Below are 23,700 nucleotides of genomic sequence, written 5' to 3'. Positions count from 1 at the left end.
TAAAAAATTTTCCCCATAGGATAATATGGGACCCGTCAATTCCGACCCCCACCCGGTTCCGACAGCTGCCAGTTTCTCCCCTGGCATCACAGGAGCTTGTGATTGATGTTATTCAATTCCAAATCGCTGGGCCTTCAATATGGTACCAGGCTGGTCTATATCGGTCAATCGATTCCAGAGATATTGCGTGTAAACCGATTTCTTTATTTTTGAAATGTAATTTCATGGCTGTTCATGTTCTTTGAGGGCAGATTACTCTGGAACCAAACGTTCCAGTTTTACTGGACCAAAATCATTCAAAGCCCACTCAAAAGTTCTTCAATATGATACTTGTCTCATGTAAATGGGTCAGTTGGTTCCGAAGATATAGCCGGTTAAATTAGATAACTGGTTACAGGGGGGAGGGGTGGTTTTCTCTCTCCCTCACACCAGAAAATGCAGGGACTAGGCTGGTGTAAAAGGGGCCAACCTGGCCATAGACACAGCAGCAACTGTAATACCCATTTTCTGGTGTGAAATGGGTATTATTTCAAATAGCTGGGACCTGCAGTGCTCGGAATACAGCCAGGCTCTGCCACTGTCAGTAGCTATCACTTCTGCCTGGCGGCGGTTGTCCCCCATTTACCACGAGAATGTATTCCCAGTTGGCAATGAGCATGTAATCCCACATGGCAACGAGCATGGAATCTCTGGCAATGAGCATGGAACCCTTGGCAATGAGCATGTAGATAAGTAGCACTTACTGTATGTAGCATCATTTTTAATAGGCATTATGGTGTTTGGCATAATGCATAATGGACATCATGCCGTGTAACTTAACGTGCAATGGACATTATGGTGTAAATGTTTAATGTGCGCCTTTGGTGGACAATGTCCTTGTTTATGAAGCGTATTGTGAATTTTGGCTCAATTCATGTGGCATTATGTGAATTCTGGCTCAATCCGTGTGGCATTATGTGAATGTTGTCTTAATCCGTGTGGTATTATGTGAATTCTGGCTCAATCCGTGTGGCATTATGTGAATTTTGTCTCAATCCAAGTGGCATTATGTGAATTTTGGCTCAATCTGTGTGGCATTATGTGAATTTTGGCTCAATCCATGTGGCATGTGAATTTTGGCTCAATCCATTTGGCATTATGTGAATTTTGACACAATCCATGTGGCATTATGTGAATTTTGACACAATCCATGTGGCATTATGTGAATTTTGACACAATCCATGTGGCATTATGTGAATTTTGACACAATCCATGTGGCATTATGTGAATTTTGACACAATCCATGTGGCATTATGTGAATTTTGGCTCAATCCATTTGGCATTATGTGAATTTTGGCTCAATCCGTGTGGCATTATGTGAATTTGGCTCAATCTGTGTGCCCCCCCCTGTCATTTTATCCTGGATCCGCCCCTGGGTGAGAGGGGTATAGACTTTTCTTTAAAATATATTGTTGTAATTGTAATGTTTTTTTGTTTCCCCTTCATCTGCTATTCTCCTTCCATCTCTACCTAGGATAGAGTTGGGGGGTCTTATATTTCTATAATTTTCTTAGTTTTTATTTTTGTTATGTAATCTTTACATCCTAACTTGTCCTCCTTTTATAATCATCTAAGCCTCTTTTACCTTTTTTTTACATTTATTGTCTAAGAGTATCTAATTTCCCAGTACTGGTTCCAAGACTGTCTAAATAGTCAAAAGCAGTGGCAAACGCAGGATTTTCAGAAGGGGGTTTCCAGAGGGGCGGAGATGGACACTTAGGTGACCCAGTATATACCGGGTCAGTTAAAGTATTATAGATAGACCAAATGTATATAAATAATAATAATAAAATATATATATATATATACATACATACATACATACATACATACATACAGGGGCGTCAACAGCAGTGTAGACCCCTGGGCATAGCAATGTATTGGGGCCCCTACCGATCCTCCAGCAGTAGGGGTGGGGTAAGCTTTGATGTCCCGCGGGTGGTAGGGGGTGTTACATAAACCGCTCAGCATGTAGGGCTCAGTAATTTCCACTAATTACCCCTTTACTGCACAGATGGTGGGAGATGGGGTGGGAGAAGGGGGCATTGGGCTGAATAAAGGGGCCCTGATACATAACTTCCAGGGTGGTAGAGGATGTTTAATATGCAGAGGAGGGGTGTGTAGTGGAGTGGGATTATTATTCATAATTTTCTGGTGGGAGGACAGCTTGCTTGACTGCAGATGTCTCCGGTTCCCGGAAATAGATTTCTTAAATTTTAAGGGAATTAAAAACTAGAGAATCCCACCTACCAAATGGTATTAGGGACTAGGGGATCAGAGTTCAGGGGGTAGAGCAATCTGCCAACGAGTATATAAAACTACATACCAGGTGTGTGGAGCTGGAGCAGTAACCAGCTGCTGGAAGGCTGATATCTCTGGTTCTAGTAGAGACAAGCTACTAGTGTCCATCAAAGGGGGAGAGTCCCAGCTTTTGGAATATACCCTCAGAAAAACTCTAAGTCAGACAGAACCTGAAATATCTGACTGGGGAGAGCAATTAACAGGCTTGGATGGGGACCACTGCTTTGAAGTCAGATATCTCTGGTTCCCAAGGGCCGATTTTTACAATTCTTATATCCATGGAAAGAGGGGACCCTCAGCTTTCAGCTGAGGGCCCTTAGACTAATGGGGGGGGGTTCTGGGTACTCAGAACCCCCCCCCTGCGTGCACTACTGAAAAGGGGTGGTTTTTTTGCGCATTTTTAATATTTTATTACTGGATATTGACGTATGTGCTCAATAAATATAATACATTGTAAAGTCAGTCCAACTACTATAGATTTTTTTTAAACTTTTTTAACGCTGCTCTCTTTTTTTCTTTTTGTCTATACCTCCCAGGACTTACTACACTGGTTTTAGCAGCTGCTAGGCAAGAAAGCTTCAGTTCAAGCGCCACCCATTTACCCCTAGGGGTACCTTTTTTCACATCCTAACTGTGGGCCTGATTCAGGTCGGTCACATGATAAGCTGACAGTCTGTAACCATATAGGGGCATGGAGATAGTGACAATAGTCTCTCTTTCTCAGAATGGAAGGTGATGGCTAGTCTACTTAACCTTATTGGTCACTCAGCCAGCCAATGATGTTGCAGGTGATCAGATGATGCATCCTCAGTCCCGGCACTGGATTACACATGCAGTAAACACATGACAGAAGCTTATTGGCTGGAGCATCATTTATCATACAAGAGTTTTAAGTAGCTAAAACCCATTGATAAATGGGCCCCAGCTCATCACTTTCTAAATAACCTCTATAAGTTATATGTGATAAACACATTTTACATTTGAAAAAAAAAATGACATACTCAGATACAGTGGATCTGCCTTTTACATAAACTATAAGACACTGTTCCTATAGGAACAACAGTGACCTTACAGACTAGTGAGAATACTGGTGGTTATTCTGGTTGATTCGCAAGGCTGAAAATTCACAGCCTTGCAAGTCCACCAAACCTGCCTTGCGAATGGTGACCTGGCTGCCACCCATTTGCAGCGTTTGTTGATGGACACAAACATCCAATCACAGCCTACCGGGGAACACCCACATCATTCGATGGTCGCCGACCATCGAATGATGTGGAAGACACACACACATCTAAGGTTGCTCAGAGAAACCTTGGATGTGCGTGGGCATTCTGAAGGAAGTGAGCGGGCAGCTGACATCCGTCAATGTCAGCTATCCACCCCTGACACCCATGAAATGTTGAGCATTCCCATAGGCGAGTCCCCCAGCCTGCCACCCACCGCCCCCACTGCCGCAATTTTGGGTGCGTGCCCCCAGCCAACAATCTGTTCTCCATGGACGCACGCACCCGGTGCATGCACATATGCATAAATGCACATTTGCTTTCCAAAAACATACACATGCGAGCGTACAGAACTGAATAAGGTCCACAGTATATGGATGTGTATGTGCCAGAAAATTTTATTCATTTAGTGCCTTCTTGCCATTGGAAATATAAGCAGGAGATAGGATAGAATTGGGAGATAACATCTCTTGGTTGACAGAATCACAGCTCACTTGTCCATCACTTTTCCTAAGGACATACCTCCTAACTGTCACGATTACAGCGGGACAGTCCCGATTTTCTGGTCCTGTCCCGCTGTCCCACCCGCGGCAGGCATTGTCCCGCTGCGGGGGGTGGCAGTTGGGAGACCCCCCAATCTAATAGAATAGACGCTGTGCGCATGCGCACTGCGTCTATTCTCGTATAAAAATGAGGTTGCGGCTAATTAGCATATGCCGCGCCCTCATTTGCATATGCCCCGCCCCTTTTCGGGCGCTCTCTCGAGTGTCCCTATTTCTTCGGCACGAAAGTTGGGAGGTATGCTAAGGATGTTGCAGTTCAACGATAATTTATAGATTCGGTTACTTAGGAGCATCCATTGGGAAATAAACTTATTCCGTACTAAACTTAGCCTCTGTAATGTTGATAAAATGAACAAACAGTACAGGCCATGTGTAACAGCAGTTGTACGCTGATAAAATCTGTTGATTAGCATCTGTCTCTGCAGAGATTTACATGTCTGTTTTTTCCTTTTCTTTTTCAATTCTAGACCGAGTTACAGAAGTCCATACTGATATCTATGTGACAAGCTTTGGACCTGTCTCCGACACAGATATGGTGAGGCATGGTGTTCCTCTATTCGTACATTTTTTTGCCGCAAGCGGAAAATATGGTCCCTCTTGCTGCAGGCTTTTGCAGAGCTAAATTTCATTTATTTTTATTATGTTAAACACGCAGTCAACTAGACAGCAACAAGTCATAATTAAACACGTAAAAGTGAACCTCACATAAACATGTTTATTTGCACAAATAAGCCAGCTTATCTGGCTAATTGCATATTTAAACCTACATATTATTGTCCAGGAATTCACCTGGTCTAATGAGTCACTGACCTTCGTCGGTGGTCAAGGGAAATGATTCTCTCTTTGTTCACAGCGTGTTGTGATATGATAGAGAATGATCTGTTGATATAGTGGAAGCCTGTACCAGCCTGAGGAGGAAAAGGATTTAGAAGGTGCATTTCAGGTGAAGTACACTACAGTAAAGCTGGTGATGCAAAGTAATAAAGAGCACTTTGCTGTTAAAGAAACTAACTTTTATCACTATTTTATTATGATTTCATTTTTTGGTACTTGTTTCCTATCTGGGCGCCCGTCGTGGTGATCGCGGGTACATTTATGTCTGGCCGCGACGCGACCGACGCGATGCCCGCGATTTCCCATTGAAACCCATGTTAAACATGGAAATCGTGTCGGTCGCGTCGCGGCCAGACATAAATGTACCCGCGATCACCACGACGCGATGCTCCCGATTTACCATAGGATTCAATGTTAAAAGGCCCGATGGACCCGATTTTACTGTTAAATGGCTCAATGGACCCGATTTGGCCATAGGAATCAATGTTAAATGGGCCACATAGCCCATTAACCCTTAAATGTCCCCCCAAATTTTTAACGCCACCCCACGATCCACGCCAACCCGAAGCGTGGCGAGCGCAGCGAGCCCGCGAGGGGCGGCGGTACGCGTCCTCCGACCTTTTCATGCCCTACTATCCACTAGGGCGTGGAGTGAGAATAGAATAGTGTGGCGAGCACAGCGAGCCACCGAGCCCGAAGCGTGGCGAGCGCAGCGAGCCCCGCGAGGGGACGCGGATACCTTCACAGTTATACGCGTCCCCTCGCGGGCTTCCCAGGTGTCCATGGCGACGCGGACACCTGGGAAGCCCGCGAGGGGACGCGTTTACCTGTGAAGGTATCCGCGTCCCCTCGCGGGGCTCGCTGCGCTCGCCACGCTTCGGGCTCGGTGGCTCGCTGTGCTCGCGGGGCTCGCTGCGCTCGCCACGCTTCGGGCTCGGTGGCTCGCTGCGCTCGCCACACTATTCTATTCTCACTCCACGCCCTAGTGGATAGTAGGGCATGAAAAGGTCGGAGGACGCGTACCGCCGCCCCTCGCGGGCTCGCTGCGCTCGCCACGCTTCGGGTTCGCGTTGATGGCGGGGTGGCGTCAACTACTTTTGGGGGGATATTTTTATGTTCAGGGGTGTTTTTGCCCCATTTCCCATTGTTCCCTATGATAATTTGGGGAAATTGATCCATTTAACATTGTTTCCTATGGTAAATCGCGGTCATCGCGGGTAAATTGAAGCATTTAACATTGTTCTCTGAGGGAAAATCGCGGGCATCGCGTCTGGCACATCGCACCCGATTTTTTATCGGCCGCGATGCCCGCGATGGCCCCGATTTTACCCCCGATGACCGCGATTATGATCGTGGGCGCCCAGATAGGAAACAAGTACCCATTTTTTCATCACACTATTAGCTATAGTAGGTTGCAATAACATCTTCCTAGCAGAGCTGTAATATTGTGCTTGCAGCTTTTACATTCAGATTTAACCAAATACTACTGTACTGTATGTAGTGCTTTGTATTTATTTATTTATTTATTTATTTATTTATTATTTATTAACAGTTTCTTAAATATAGCGCACACATATTCCGCAGCGCTTTACAGAGAATAGTTGAACATTCACATCAGTCCCTGCCCCAGTGGAGCTTACAATCTATATTCCCTACCACATGTACATGCGCACACAGACATTCTAGAGTTAATTTTTGTTGGAAGCCAATTGACTTACCAGTATATTTTTGGATTGTGGGAGGAAACCGGAGTACCCGGAGTAAACCCACGCAAACACGGGGAGAATATGCAAACTCTGCACAGTTAGGGCCATGGTCGGTATTGAACCCTTGACCTCAGTGCTGTGAGGCAGTAATGCTAACCATTACACCATCCGTGATGCCCCATGTATAAGTTGGGCTGGTGCCGGATGACGTTCCGACAGTCGGGATTCTGATGGTCGGTATACCAACATCCGAATCCCAACCGTTCAAATGCCCGACAGTCAGGATCCAGACTGACAGGGGCTATTCTCCCTCATGGGGGTCCATCCCCATAGAGCAGGGGTCAGGGAATTTTTAGCTTTTACCCCAAAATATATTTAGATATGCCAAGGTTACCCCCTTTATCTGAAAGGAAGGAAATCATATAATTGTAATACACACTGTACCGCCAGAAACTGATGATATATCCTGCTAGTACGGCACACAGCCTGGCAGCCATCAATGGATGCCAGGCTGTGTGTGGTATAGCCATTGATAATGTGACGTCCAGGCAACTATTATTGTCAGCATTTCAATATGATATAGTGACAGGCTGTGCACATTTCTTTCCCTAGACTAGAGAGGTGTATACCTTGACAGGAGCCTATAACCAGGCAAAGAAACTCGGTGCCACAACAGCAGCACAGACTGCACGCTGCCGAGATGGTGCAGCAACTCGACTCTACTGAAGAACTAGGCGGACTTGGAGATGGGGCCTGGGGCATCACGCAGGAAATACACAAGAGCCTGACTCATTGCACTGCTTCAGGTCCTTGTACACAACAGTACTGTATGCATGTCCGGCTGTGTCTCGGCAGCGTGACCATTCATTACCCCCAGCAATTTAATTTTACCCCATTTGGGGGTAATTTACCCATGTTACCTGACCACTGCCATAGAGGGATAATAGATCCTGTGGTGAGCACAGCGAGCCACCGAGTCCACAGTGTGGCGAGCACAGCGAGCGTGGCTTCTTTGCACCCACCCCCCTGTCAAATGTACGGGTGGTCGGTGTGATGTTAGTGTATTAGAATGCTTAATATTTGTAGACACTCCCTTACTAATATGTGTAAGCCTGAATCTTCGGAGATGGTCCCTAGGACCAGGGGAATGCTGGGAAGTGGGTGGTCCTGAGGCAGTGTGTCTGGAGTTGGATGGAATAAAACAGCACAGCAGTGAACTCACATGTCTCTGTGTCCTTATGATGGATTTACAAACATATGAACAAAACATGGTGTCAGAAGAAGTTTAACTTGGACTGCTAGTACTCTCAGAGTGTGAAAGATCCTGCAGCAGTCTGTAAGGCTGTGATACTCAGTGTCTGCAAAGCCTGCTGTGTGCTCCTCTCTTCAAACAGTGAGTAACCATGGATAAACTGGCTCCTCCAACCGGCATGCTGATGTCTGGTAACTTTTCTAAGAAATGGAAACGATTTAAGCAAAGGTTTAATATATATCTTGCTGCATGTGGAGCTGATACAGAGGCTGACAAAGCGAAGGCATCCATTTTCCTCTATGTGATAGGAGAGGATGTGCTGGACATTTATAATAGTTTTCAGTTTGATGAGGGGCAGAATATGGTGCTATCTTCTATAACGCAAAAGTTTGAAGATTATTTTGTGCCAAGGAAAAATGTGACATATGAAAGTTATAAGTTTTTCACATGTGATCAGAAGACTGGAGATGGATTTGATCACTATGTTACAGAGCTGCAATCAGGAAAACCTGTGAGTTTGGTGATATAAGGATTCACTGATTGGAGATCGTATTGTCTGTTTAATACCTGATAATGGACTCAGAGAGAGACTGCTGAGAGAGCAAGACCTAACACTAGACAAGGCAGTGACTATGTGCAGATCTGCAGAAGTAACTAGATTTCAAGCCAAAAAGTTACACAAGGAAGCTGATGGTGCGGTACATGTAGTGCAGAAAACAGAGCCAAGCAAACCTCCATTCTCAAGAATGAAGCAGTCTAAGCCACAGTCTAATAAGGAAATTTGTAGTAGATGTGGAAATGCTCACAATCCTAAAATGTGCCCTGCTTATGGTAAAACCTGCATGAAATGTGGTGGACTTAATCACTTTGCCAAATGCTGTAAAATGAAAAGTGAAACAACCAAAGTGAATGCTGTTAAACAAACAGAGGCGTTCTTTGTGGATTGCATTGAACTTTGGAGTGCAGATAAGAAAGAATCGATTGTCCCTTTAACTGTAAACGAGATTGTCATTCCCTTTAAGCTTGATATTGGCGCGCAGGTGAATTTAATATCGTTATAAGACTTTTCGAGTAAAACCTAAAATTCATCCAGCCAAAGTGAAAGTTACAGGGTACACTGGGGGGGGGGGCAACAGTTTAAAACATCTCTACTGATTGTGGATAAAAATGTGTAACCGATTCTAGGATTAAGTTCCTGTTTTTATGGTGACATCACAAGTAGAAGATGACTGCAAATTGATGTTTACAGAATACAGACACTTGTTTGAAGGTCTAGGTTGCTTGCCTGGAGATCATAAAATAAATATAGACACGCAAGTTTCATCCGTGATACACCCCTGCAGAAAAGTGCCGTTTGCGCTGAGAGAAAAACTGAAACAAGAGTTAAATCGCATGGAAGCCTTGGGTGTGATACAGAAAGTTGATGAGCCTACTGACTGGGTAAGCTCCTTAGTAATTGTTGAAAAGAAAAATGGACAACTCAGAATATGTCTAGACCACAGAGATTTAAACAAAGCTATTAAACGAGAACATTTCAAACTACCAACTAGAGATGAAATATTGTCGCAATTTGCGGGAGCAAAATGGTTCAGTAAATTGGATGCATCTTCAGGATTCTGGCAAATGAAGGTACAGTAGATGAGGCCAGCTCAAAGCTTTGTACATTTAATACACCAGATTTCTTCGACTACCATATGGAATTTTGTCTGCTCCAGAAGTATATCACAAAAAGATACACATGATTTTTTAACATATTCCAGGTGTTGAAACAATGATGGATGACATTACTGTCTGGGGATCTACAAAGGATGAGCATGATTCTAGATTGAGACAAGTAATGGAACTTGTCAAGAAAGTAAATCTAAAGCTAAACAAGGACAAATGGGAATTTGGTGTGAATACACTTACCTTTATGGGCGACATGGTCTGGGATCAAGGTGTAAAACCAGACCCAAGGAAAATATCAGCCATAGTTAACCTGGAATGTCCTAACAACAAAGACAACGTCAGAAGATTCCTAGGAATGATTACTTACTTAGGAAAGTTTATTTCTCAACTCTCTGAACGAACAGCCTCTCTTAGATGGTTGTTGGACAAAGATATCGAGTGAATGTGGTCACATGAACAAGACGAAAGTTGGAAAAACTTGAAACAGATCATTCTTTGATCCTGCGAAAAGAATAAGAATTTCAGCAGATGCTTCCCAATTTGGCCTAGGCTCAGTGTTGTTACAAGAACATGAGGATACATGGCAACCAGTAATCTATGCATCAAGAGCACTGACAAGTGCTGAAACAAGGTATGCTCAGATAGAAAAAGAACTTCTAGCGATCACATATGCATGTGAGCGATTTCATCAATTTGTATATGGTAAAACATTTACAGTGGAAACTGACCACAAGCCGTTGGTAGCTACCATGACTAAATCATTACATGATCCCATGAGAATTTAACGAATGCTTATCAGACTACAGAAATATGATGTACACTTGCTGTACTGTCCCGGTAAATACATGTACATCGCTGATACACTTTCTCGTGCTGTGGACACAAGTGAAGGTTCCAAAAGTCTGATGGATGAAGAGATAGAAGCCTATGTTTATTTGATCATAGCTTCTCTACCAGTGTCTCTTGTAAGACAAGAACAGATTAGGAAAGAAACTGAGACAGATGACACAATGAAAATGTTAAAAGATATCATTCTGAATGGTTGGCCAGCAGAAAAACATGCGCGCCCGCTGTCTATTCGTGATTATTGGATGTACCACAGTGACCTTACAGTTGTCGATGGTATTATTTACAAAGGCAATAGGTTGCTCATACCTGCACGACTAAGAAAAACTATGCTGTGCAAGATACATGAAGGCCACTTAGAAGAAGAAAAATGTAAGCGGAGAGTGCGTGAAGTTATGTATTGGCCAAGAATGAACCAAGACATAGCACAGACTACAGCTACATGTGAATTATGTCTTACGTATAGACCGAAACAACAAGTCGAGCCACTGAGTCCTCATGCAGTGCCAGAGAGACCATACCAGAAAGTTGGCGCAGATTTGTTTGATTGTAATGGTAAAACGTACATTGTCGTGACTGATTATTACTCTAACTACCCTGAGGTGAAGACACTATATACAACTAATAGTAAAGCTGTAATCAATTGCATGAAGTCAATCTTTGCAAGGCATGGTGTTCCTATGGAAGTGTTCACTGACAATGATCCACAGTTTTCCAGTGCTGAATTTAGACAATTTGCTGATGAGTGGGAATTTGTCCATACTACGTCAAGTCCCCCCAAAAAAAGCTCAAGAAGCTAAAGAACATTTATACAACAGTCTTTTAATCTACCGCAGTACACCTTTACAGAATGGACTTTCTCCTGCACAAATGCTGATGGGAAGGAGGATTAGAGCAAATCTCCTGATATACAATGAACTGCTTAATAAACATAACTCAGCGTTGGTCAGACTGAGCAGTGGCGGAACTTTTGAGCGGTGGGCCCAGGTGCAAAAGTACAAATTGGGGCCCCACAACAGTGGGTGACAGAGGTACAAGCTGCTGGTCTAGGCAGTAGTGGGCCCCTTAGTCCTCAGGGGCCCCGGTGCAATGCACCTGCTGCACCAATGGTAGTTCCGCCTCTGAGACTGAGTAAGGAGTGACGGGCGAAACAGAAAGTGTTCCATGACAGGCAAACAAAAAGCTTATCTGATCTAAAATTGGGTGACGAAGTCCGTCTCAGAGATCACGAGAAAGGTATTTGGGTGCAGAAAGGTATTGTGCAAGCACAAGTGGCACCAAGATCTTATACTATATGTACAGAGTGTGGAACGGAAGTAAGAAGAAATCGGGTGGATTTAAGATCTCAACCTAACCATAATGAAGACAACATGACTGAAGAATACCCTTCATCTGACATGTATGATGATCCTGATAATGGTGAACAAACCACGATTCTAGAAAAGTCCAACATGGTCGATGAAACACAGACTGTGTATGAAAGACCCAAAAGGGAAATACGCAGACCTGAGAGACTCATTGAAACTTGTTAGATGATGTTCTTAATATGAGATTGTTAATTGTTGCATTGAAGCGTACAGGGCTTATCTTTAAAAAAAAGAGGATGCGATGTTAGTGTATTAGAATGCTTAATATTTGTAGACACTACCTTACTAATATGTGTAAGCCTGAATCTTTGGTGAAGGTCCCTAGGACCAGGGGAATGCTGGGAAGTGGGTGGTCCTGAGGCAGTGTGTCTGGAGTTGGATGGAATAAAACAGCACAGCAGTGAACTCACATGTCTCTGTGTCTTTATGACTGGATTTACAAACATACGAACAAAACAGTTGGGATTCCGAGGCAAGTATACTGACCGCCGGAATCCCAACTGTCAGGCCGGCATACCACACCCAAGTTGGGCGCATGCAGGCTCACTGCATATATTGACGTTCCCCAAGATGCCTCTATGCTGGAGAAATGCCACAGCCAGGGCCGTTTCTAGAGGCGGACAAGCCGTGCAGCAGCCCGGGGCGCCGCACGGCTTGTCCGCCTCTATTAACAGCTAGGGCGCCCGGCAGCTCCCCCCAACGCTGCTGCCGCCGCCTCAATTCCTCCCCCTCTCCCCGGCCGCCTCGACAACATCAGGCGCTCACTCACTGAGTGATTTCCCAGGGGAGGGGGAGGGGAGCGGAGCGCATCTTCCATCTCTCCTTCCCGTCGCTCACTGGGGCCTGGCTGTCAGCCAATCAGAGAGCGCTCGCGGGCCGGCAGACAATCAGGAGCCAGCCCGCGAGGCATGAATGGCTGGCGGCTCAGGGACAAGGGGAAGGAGAGACGCGCAATGCGCTCCCCTCCCATGGAAAGAAGAAGCAGCATCAGCAGCACCTCAACCGACACCAACACTAGGCAGCAGCTGGGGACTGGAGGGGGAGACCCAGGGCCACAGTAAGTTGTGGCACTTTGGGGGCATATCTGTGGCACTGTGGGTTCATATGTATGGCACTGTAGGGGCATATCTGTGGCACTGTAGGGGCATATGTATGGCACTGTAGGGGCATATCTGTGGCACTGTGGGGGCATATCTGGCACTGTAGGGGCATATGTGTGGCACTGTGAAGACATATCTGTGGCACTGTGGGGGCATATTTGGCATTGTGGGGGTATATCTGTGGCACTGTGGGGGCATATCTGTGGCACTATGGGGGCATATCTGGCACTGTAGGGGCATATGTGTGGCACTGTGAAGGCATATCTGTGGCACTGTGGGGGCGTATTTGGCATTGTGGGGGCATATATGTGTCACTGTGGGGGCATATATGTGTCACTGTGGGGGCATATATGTGGCACTGTATGGGGCATATGGCAGTGGCAGGGGACTGGAGGGGGAGACCCAGGGCCAGAGACAGTGAGTTGTGCTGCTTGTGGCACTGTGGGGGCATATGTGTGGCACTGTGGAGGCATATGTGTGGCACTGTGGGGGCATATATGTATGGCACTGTGGGGGCATATCTGGCACTGTGGGGGCATATTAGTAAATGGCATCAGTTGTACAGCAGCGGCGCCTGGGGCATAATGTGTAATAGGCATTACGGTGTGGGGAGTATTGTGTAATTGCCATCACAGTGTGGTGTGTAATGGGCATCACAGTGTGGGATCTAATGGGCATTATGGTGTGCGACATAATGTGTAATTGTCATCACGGTGTGCGACATAATGTGTAATTGTCATCAGGGTGTGCGGCGTAATATGTAATTGTCATCACAGTGTGCGGCGTAATGTGTAATTGTCATCATAGTGTGCGGCGTAATGTGTAATTGTCATCACAGTGTGCGGCGTAATGTGTAATTGTCATCACAGTGTGTGGCGTAATGTGTAAATGTCATCACAGTGTGCGGCGTAATGTGTAATTGGCATCACTGATAAATAGTGTATAATGATTTAAGTGGCCTGTCATTGTTTGGCCTTGATCTGTGAGGCGTACTAGGTAACTGTGTGGGCCTTTTAATTTTTTTATGTCACTGTGTGGCCTTCAGCCCGCCAACTTAAGTGCGGGAGGACAATGACAATTCCTGCGGTAACCAATGTCGGGACATGCAGGTTGCAAAAGTGAGATGCAAGGTAATTGTTTTCCTGCTAGACCACGCCCTTATATTAAGCCACACCCCTTTAAAAATTAAACCACTCCCCCTATTTCGCCGCGCGCGCCATTTCTTCCGTATAGTTTTTTTATTTGGGGGGGGGGGCGCATTTTTATTTCTTTGCCCTGGGAGCTAAATTGTCTAGAAACGGCCCTGGCCACAGCATCCCTTTTTCCAGATCAAACAAACATTATGATCATCCCTTTCTACTAACAACAACCACAAACAAGAGCAACAGGAGACCAGTCATTAACAGCAAAAGTACTTCAGGCATTAGCAGCAAAGTAATACATTTACAGATAACAGCAAAGGCACAGGGGGCAGAGCTAGATAGTACAACAGATCAACTGTTGCTTCCTTGCTCCAGGATACAAACAGAGATCATTATCTGCATTTACAAAATAAAAGTATAATAACAGGTTCCTTTAACAGCAAACCAGACATTTTCCACCAGTCAATGTGGAAAACCAGTCAGTTCTCTAAATTAGATCTGATGAATCACTGGGTGAATCACTGACATCAGTGCAAGCCGTAGGCAAGGGCAAACTAGGCAATTACCTAGGGCATTTGGAATGCCTAGGGGCATGCTAGTACTGGCTCAGCTAGACAGCCAGCAGTGGCAGGACCAGATTAATAAGGACCAGACTCTTTCATAGTGCAAAATATTTTGGCCATGGCTATATACCTCACTGTGCATGCAGAGCCAGGTAGCCGGGGACTCTTAACTATTGTCTCAGGGAGCTTACAGTGCTTGCTTAGACTTGTAGTTCTACAGCATTTGAACAATGTTGCCTTATGGTGCATGGTTATTATTTTTTTGAAGAACTCATCCCATAGACTCCTGATTTAATATTCACCTTCTCTAGGTGCCTACACCAGAGATCACACACAGCTCTGACAGACTGCTATACCCATACACATCTATTATATACATTGTTATATGCTGCAGGCTGCTCCAGGCGTATTTATCATGCACTATCATACATATAATATATTTCCAAGCTTTGCACCAGGTATGTTGTAGTATTAGCCCTTTCACACCACTATACCGGGTCACACCAGGGATTATGTACATCCCAGCTGAGACCCCTTTGAGACTGACGGCTCGACCAGGCTTATTGCCCGTCAGCCAGAAAGGCAGTGTTTTGTCCAGTTCTTTATAGAAAAATCTGCTGTTGCCTGTTATATCCACTTGAGAGGTACACTTAGGGGGGTCATTCAGATTCGTTCGTCCCCGGCGTGTTTGCACCAGGGACTGATATTTTTGCACTGCACATGCGCATATTCACATATGGGCATGTACAGGGCTGCTGTTTGTGAGCCTTCAGCGATGGTTGGCGACCATTAAATGATTTTGCCCCCGTACGCTACTCTGCAAATGGAATGGATGTTTATGCAAAACATTGATTCGCAAAAACCGCAGGGGTGTTCGGAGCGCAGCGGGGGCAGTGCATTCGTATGTCTGGCGGGCTGCATTAAAAGGCTCGCTAAGTATAATTTTTTGTCTGCTTAGCGAGCCTTCCAGAATCACCCTCTTAGTGCCACATTTCAGCCGGTAGTAGGAAGAGCACATATCGACACCAGGAATATGGCGTGGTGACCATTTTCCCTGAGATTTGCCCATGCGTATTAGAGTCTGAGCCCCTAGTACTCAGAACCTACAGTGCTGGAGAGGTGGGAGCCCAGATGGAGAGGCAGAACACAGGCTCTGACCGCAGCACTGGCCACAATATTATGCCCAGAAGCAGAGGATTATTAATCATGCAGAATGGCTCTCAGAAAATATAAAACAATCAGAGTTCTAGACGATGATCAACTTTGCAAACAGACTTCACTGATGCTAGTGAGATTCTCAGCTATTTCTGTAATTGCCTCAAACTGCCTTTATTAACATCTACATGCCGTATAAAAATGGTAAAGAGATCTGTGATGGACTGGCGGAGAAAAGGAGACAGAAGGTGCTTATTTCAAGGCTGTTGCTGCCAAACTTGTTAACTGGATGAACCAGATTTTTTAAAATAAAGCTGGCTGATTATCTCAGTGACAAACGATCTTCAGAATTGCACAGTTTGAGTCCAGAACAACTGGACAAGAACAATAAAGATTATTCACCATCAGTCAGGTCTTTCTTCTTGCACTTTGCTTTATACTGTACGTTTATGAAAGCGAATCCCCATAAATAAAAGATTATAATGATGTGTGTGATGTTTTCCATTAAAATAGATCTAATGGGCTGATGTATGTATAAGATTGCAGAAGTGGACCCGTGGAACTATAGCAAATAATCAGCTTCTAGCTAAGAGTCTATTAAATGACAGCTAGAAGCTTATTGGAAACTTTATCTCACTTGACGATTAGAGGTTATAATCATGAGCATTGAGCTGTGCGGACAGAAGGGACGCGGGCACAGACTTTTTAAAATAGTGGATTTGAAAAATCACAAGCTGTTTTGAGCTGTTTGACCCATTAGATATATGGAAATCCAGACACACCTTGGTTTAGCATAAATACAGTGTTACATAGAAGTTATAGCCAGACATCTAATATGGCAATGAAGCAGAAGGCGTCACACCTCCTTCTTTATTGATGATCCGAAATGACGGCAGTATTGGATCTTCCCTGGCACCATCGGTCAGCTGCATGACCCACTGAGTCGCACAAGTCAGCCGCCACAAGTCCTACCTAGAAGTCAAGAAATTGTTGTCCTCTGACGGAGGTCTTGGCTTGTCCCCCCCCCCCCCAAGTTATGATGGTAACACACCTCCATTTGGAAAAATGGAGGCTGTCCCTGCCCCCAAATTGACAGTCCGATGCCGTTGTGCAGTATGGGTCAAAGTATACTTGAAAAACATTAGTAATGTACTTTACGGCATATGCCCCGACTTTAACCACATCTGAATCAGGTCCATCAAGCCTTGGATAGATAAAGTGAACTAGTTACCTAAACAACCAATAAGCTTCTATCATTTCAAAGTCTTATTCCCGTCTATCCCAAAGTCTCTCTTTCTTAGATTTAAAAGGCAAAGCATAAAATTTGCTTTTAAAAAACTAGTGGTATTCCACCTATGCCACCGACTGGTATTTTCCTCTTGTTTCGATTCTGCTTCTCTAGTCAGGCTCAAAAATAAACATAGGTATTCTCCATTTCCTCAGTGTTTTAAAGAGGTTCATTCCCTCAAGAACATGCCTCTGTGAAATCTGCAAGCACCATATCCTCTTAAAAAGTGTCACAAAGGGGGTTATTCTAGTTCATTCTTTCTGACAAAATCCTTCTTAGATGGACAAAACCATGTGCACTGCGGGTGGGGCAGATGTAACTTGTGCAGAGAGAATTAGATTTGGGTGGGGTTTTCTTCAAAGTGAGATCTATATTGCAGTGTAAAATCATGCAGTCAGTATTTTCCCTGCACAGAAACAAAAAAACTCACCCAAATCTAATTCTCTCTGCACATGTTACATCTGCCCCCCTGCAGTGCACATGGTTTTGTCCATCTAAGAAGGATTTTGTCAGAAAGAATGAACTAGAATAAACCCCAAAATATCTAAATAAAGGTTCGCTACTATCTTATATGAGTGCCAATTGCCTTCTTATACCAAACACTAGCAAGAATACGAGTCTCACTGATATTAATCACTGTAAATTAATTGGAGGTTGAGAGAAAACAGATACATGGGGTTTATTCAATTGATGTCGGATCCATTCCGAGATTCTTTTAAAGGAATGGATCTGACATCCATTATCCAATGCAGTGGCCAAATCCGTATGTTGGATTTGGACGCTGATTGATGCTTACCCAGCAGGATCGCCCGCAAGGTGGCGGGAGGCAGCGGAAGCCGGGACGGGGCCGGGTGAGCTGCGAGTGGGTACAGGAGGTGGCAGGAGGGTACTGGAAGCATCAGGAGGGTGCGGGAGGCAGCGGACAGGAGGACAGTGCTGCGTAAGCTGCTGCTGCTCACCTGGCGCCGTCCTCCCTGCCTGAATCTGACATCTTTTCATGTTGGATTGAGTTTACCAGAAACATGGCTTTCGGTTTTTTGGCTGTGTTTTGTCAAAAGAAGGTGGGCAAGCAGCTATTCCGCCAATCCACCTGATTTTCAGCAAGCATTGAATAGATCTAAACCCCTTCCGACCTACTGTATTAATGGCGAAAACTGATGTCTTTTCGGCAAGATGGCAGTTTCGACATCAATTGAATATATGCCATGGAGTGTGAGAGAATACAATACTCTATAAAGGACATAGTTATGGGATGAGGGGAGACAATGGGAGCATCAGTAAACAGTACCCATCATATTAGGTTTTAACATAGAAACATAAAATTTGACAGCAGATAAGAACCATCTAGTCTGTCCCTTTTTTTAAACATGTTACCTCAAACCATATTTGAACCTTATTTCTTTGTAAGAACATCAATATGCATTTCCCAAGCATGTTTAAACTTTAAACCCTTGATGTATTTGAAGTTTCTATCATGTCCCCTCTTCCCCTTCACTGCTCTAAATTATACATACAGTATATTAAGATATTTTAGTCTTTCTGGGTAAGTGTACAGAATGAACTAGTAGTCTTGCGGCTAATAGTATACAAGTGCCTAATAGGGTGTTGTGTCAAGTAGCTCCTACTAGGGGGTGTCACACCCCTAATCAAGATATAAGGAAAAAAAGGGAAAAAAAAGAAGCTGTCAGAGGACAGCGAAACATGTCAGGGAGCACCTGCTGATTTTATTGGGTTTACTGGCTGTAATCGGATACCCTGTCTTGGAGTATTATCCTGCTTTATACCTGGATCGTGCAATGGGCAAAAATTCTTCCATATTCTAAACTTGGGGCACCACCACCTGCATAATAGGGATTACAAGGACGCATACCATCGTTGAGGACACCCATCATTCCTTGGGTTATCACCTTCCTCCAGCGCTCCTCCATCCGGCAAGGTTTATAGACCCCACCACAATCTAGCCCTAGGACGTTAAAATTCAGTATACACAAGTACCTCCATAAAAGGACACTACCAAGGGAATCCATGCCATAGGTATTACCCTTATTTGCATTTTATTATATGTATCTTTAATATTCTATTTATTTATATTTTATCCTTAAATCTTTTTGTATTTTGTTCAAATATGTCTGCATGTATTATTGTGTAAAGTATTTTATACCTACCAAGCGGCTTTAAAATCCACTTAATATTTAGCGAATAAAACCCTATACATAAAATTAATTGTACCATATTGATCCAATTTTTAGCGCTCCACTTTTTTTCCCTTTTTTTCTGGGTAAGTATTGTGATGTAGGCCATGCACCATTTTAGTTGCCCTTCTCTGTACAGTCTCTAATGTATTTATATCCTTCTGGAGATATGGCCTCCAGAACTGAACCCAGTATTCCAGATGAGTTCATACCAATGACCTATACAGTGGCATTATTACTTCTTTCTTTCTACTGCTGATACCTCTCCCTATGCAACTAAGCATCTGACTTACAGTACCTTCTTCATTGCTTTGTTACATTGCCTACCTGCCTTTAAGTCACCTGAAATAGTGACACCTAGATCCCTCTCCTCCTCGGTAGTTTCCATTATAGTGCCATGTATACCAAATTTAGTATTTGGATTTTTGAGACCCAAGTGCAGGATTTTGCATTTTTTTGGCATTAAACTGTAGTTGTCATGCTCCTGACCAGTCCTCTAATCTACCTAGTTATCAATCATTTATTTTACCCCTCCTGGTGTGTCTACCATTTTGCATACCTTTGTGTCATCTGCAAAAAGGCACATTTTCCCCTCAATTTCATTTGCGATGTCACCAATAAAGATATTAAATAGTACTGGTCCAAGTACAGATCCTTAGGTTAGTTTCTAAAACTATGTTTACTTACATATGCAGAGTCTCGATACTGTGCATTACATATATATATAGATATATATATCTATATATATCTATATATATAGATATATATAGATATATAGATATATACATTTAAATAGATAGATATATTATAATTTGATCATTATAAATTGTACTACAGACGTTTATAATAAGCAGTCATACCCTATGTTCTGCTCCCATCGCGCCGTCCACCAACCCGTGCTATCACCAGCCGGTGGACAGGGTGTGCGTCGGAGACGCTTGTGAGCCCCATTCTCTGCAATGGACACGCAAGTGTGTGAGACACTCGCACGTCCATGTCCGCCGACCCGCCCTCCACCAGCAGCCGCCAGATGCTGTAATCTGGCGTGCTGGGAGAAAGGGAGATAACAACCCCATCTATACATTTGTGAGGTTGCAGTACTGCATGTAAACACACATATAGGGCCTTATTCTGTTTGACCTTTGAATTCGCACCCTTGTGAGTCATCCAGAACCCACCTGCGAATGGTGGTACACCCGCCCCCCTTCGCACACTGGGTTCATTCGCCCGGCACACGAATTGATGTTTTACATAAATATCCGTTCGCATGCCAGTGGTAACCTCCCCCATCTTTCAATGGTCGCCGACCATCGAATGATGCTGAAAGTGCACACATATGTAAAGGTGGTCCAGACCACATATGCGTGTAGATTTCCAGGGAATTGGGCAGGCAGCTGACATCCGGGTATGCAGGGCGTTCAGATATGCTAATGCGCTGCACCCCATGCCCCTCTCTATTCCCCGCACGAAAGGCAGGGGCGTGCACTAGGTGAACAGATTCAGCACTGAGTTTACATGCTCCCAGCGCAGGCACATGCGAAGAAATGCTGCTGTGTATGCGCATACGCAAAACATCGGTCTACCTTGTGAATTTGAGCAAGATTGAGTCGACCAGAATAAGGCCCATAGTGAGATCAGTAAGAACACCCCTACAATATCCAGATACCAGTTTAGGTCACACCACCCTTTCATTCCCTTAAACTTTTTGATGTTCTCCTTAAGCACTGTATTTATTTTCCCATTGGAGGTGCAGGGGGCTATGAATCACTTCATTACAGCCCCTTCTCCATGAGGGCAGTGACATGTGTCATTATTATACACATTAACATTTTACTACACTGGCAAAACTGTGCCTAGAACTATGCTATAGTGTGCACTCTGAAGTTGCAAAAGATGTGTTATTGAAAATACAAGCCAAGGCCCTTTTCTATAATCTATGAGGATATGTGAAATCACTCTATGACCATGCTTGCACATCAGCAAACGTCTCTATACTGTATATGCACCCTTTCCGCCATTTAACTCTTATTTAAATATTTTGTCCTAAAAATTCAGTCTTGATCAACCAGCAGATAGAATATTGGTGCTTTGATGCTTTGGAATAAGCATTAAATTGTTCACAGCTTTAAAACTTCTAATAAACAACCATCATCATTCAGTTTGTCTTTCAAGAACAATGGCTTTTGTGATAAAACGTGTCAGGCGCCAAGGTATATGATTTTTTTTCAATAAGACAATGGATAAAAAGCAAAAACAATCCTTCCAATTAAAAGTGGAATCTTACCCCAAGGGCTATTTTGAGCCTGCAAGGATGGTGGTGAGGCAGGGATGCAATCCGGATGTGCACCTTCTAGGCTCCAAATAGCTTGCACGAGATAAGTCCACTGTGCAAGCTATTAGTCTCTACTGGCGCGTTTCGAACCTTGGGGCTCTTCTTCCTGGGTGTAGTGACTAATGGTAACACTCACACAATATTTATACTTTAAAACATATCAAAACATAATAAAATATCTTAAGAGTACTTTGATAGTCTTCTATAATTAAAAAATGCATTGGTTAAGGTGCTGCTTGAAGTGCCGCGACCTCTGATTTCCGGTTTTGGATGACGACTTCCGGTTTCCGGTATTGGATGGCAATGCGTACATCGCAGTTGCCTTTCAAACCTGCCCAATATATAATGTGAGTAGATCGCCTCCATAGCCAGTGAAGGATATAGAGACACTCCAACTGTCTGTCAGAAGTCAACTCCCCTGTCGCTGTTGGCTGGTGTGCTCCAAAAGTGTGCAGGGAATAGGCAGCTGTAATTAAATGATAATGTTCTCAGAAATAAATTCAACTGCAAACACAAAGAATATTATTTGTCAATCATTACTTAGCATGTCAAATATTGTATTTCATTACAGGAGTACACAATAGATGTGTTTTTTCGACAAAACTGGGAAGATGAAAGACTGAGGTTCACAGGACCAATGCGGATTCTAAGACTAAACAATCTGATGGCGAATAAAATTTGGACTCCAGACACTTTCTTTCATAATGGGAAGAAATCTATAGCCCACAACATGACAATGCCTAACAAATTGTTAAGGATTCAAGATGATGGAACTCTGCTGTACACAATGAGGTATTTTCTGTCTTATCTTTGTAACTAGAGGACCTCTTGGCATTCATATATATATATATTACAGTTAAGATCCTATTTATGAACGAGTGATGAAACTTGTGAACGATACAAATGATTGGATATGATAAATGGAGATCCAGCCAATCAGCTCCCTGCTGTCATTTTTCAAATATATGACAATTAGGTGCTGAATACATGGCAGTTAAGAGCACCATTTATCATACACAACCAGTTTGATATTTCACAATGAGTTTCATCCCTCATCTCTTTATGATATAAGATGAAGGTTTAAGGTGTGAAAAATGTAAGCTTATACAGTAAGTTTATTTATTTTTTCTACTTGTAAATACTGCATTGTTGCTAACAGGTATACATTTTCAAATACAATACATTCTATTTAGAATTGTAGCTGAACATTGTGGTTAGGTATATTGTCCAGCATTGCTTTTCTTATTTTGATTAATGTTCATTATAATGTTAGTTTAGTAATCAGGTCATGCAGAACTTAATGACATGAGTCACATAATCACACTCGTCCCACCATAACACAATGACCCACTTTATTTAACATCAGTGTGCCCAAAAAATTTAAACAATATTGCATTGTCATGCCCCCTTCATAGTTGGGCATAAGTGAGCAGGGCTGCTGGGAGATGGTTTGGGCCTGGATCCTGGGGGTGTGGTCAAATCAAATAAGTGGGGCCACACCACTGCTAGGGAACTCCTGCAAAATTGCATAAGGCCCCTAGAGCCACTGTGAGGATCTCTTGCATACAGCAGCTGCCTGTTTACTTAGTGTATCATGTACACACCAGTACTTAGGATGCTGCCAGGTTTTGGGCCTCAAGCAGTAGGGTTTCATGTAATTGGCTGTAGATGGCTGAATAAATGGGTGCAATGGTAACTGAAGGCAGAGGCAGGAATGGCTGTGGATAACAGTAGTAACCATAGGATACCAGGAGTGATCAGGATTCTGGAGCAGGGTGTAGCAAGGATCTCTTTTATCTCTTTTACCTGGAGAAGCAATCAATTGCACAGGACCAGGCAGACCAGCCCCTAACTGAAAAAATAGTTTGGAGCCATAAGCTGCACATATACACAGATGGCGTTCCTGCTGCTTAGTAACAGCAGGGATAAAAAACTGCTGCTGCCCTAGCAATTGTCAGGAGATCAGCCATAGCAGCACTGCATGACCAGGTGCCTGAGACCTGCTTCACAATGATGATGCAGCTGCGGCTGATAACAGCCTGCTGCAGCAAAACAGAACTAAGCACAAGCCATACATACTGGACAGTGGGGGAATCTCTTGTTCTTATTCTTATGCATAGTAAATGCTC

The 23,700-nt window shown here is 43.8% G+C and overlaps 1 protein-coding gene across 2 annotated transcripts in view; it reads left to right on the top strand.

Annotated features, from left to right (window-relative positions):
* The window catches only part of LOC146050578 (gamma-aminobutyric acid receptor subunit alpha-2-like), a 178,538-nt gene that overhangs the window by 42,051 nt on the left and 112,787 nt on the right, over positions 1–23,700 (top strand). For both annotated transcript variants that reach the window (XM_083167774.1, XM_083167694.1), the window contains exons 4-5: positions 4,594–4,661; positions 22,143–22,363. In XM_083167774.1, the coding sequence (XP_083023900.1) occupies positions 4,594–4,661; positions 22,143–22,363 (289 nt within the window). The remainder of the gene's footprint in view (positions 1–4,593; positions 4,662–22,142; positions 22,364–23,700) is intronic.

This window comes from Crinia signifera, chromosome 1 (assembly GCF_055691185.1).
Source record: "Crinia signifera chromosome 1, ASM5569118v1, whole genome shotgun sequence".
Classification (NCBI taxonomy): domain Eukaryota; kingdom Metazoa; phylum Chordata; class Amphibia; order Anura; family Myobatrachidae; genus Crinia; species Crinia signifera.
This window is presented reverse-complemented; position numbering and strand designations above follow the sequence as displayed.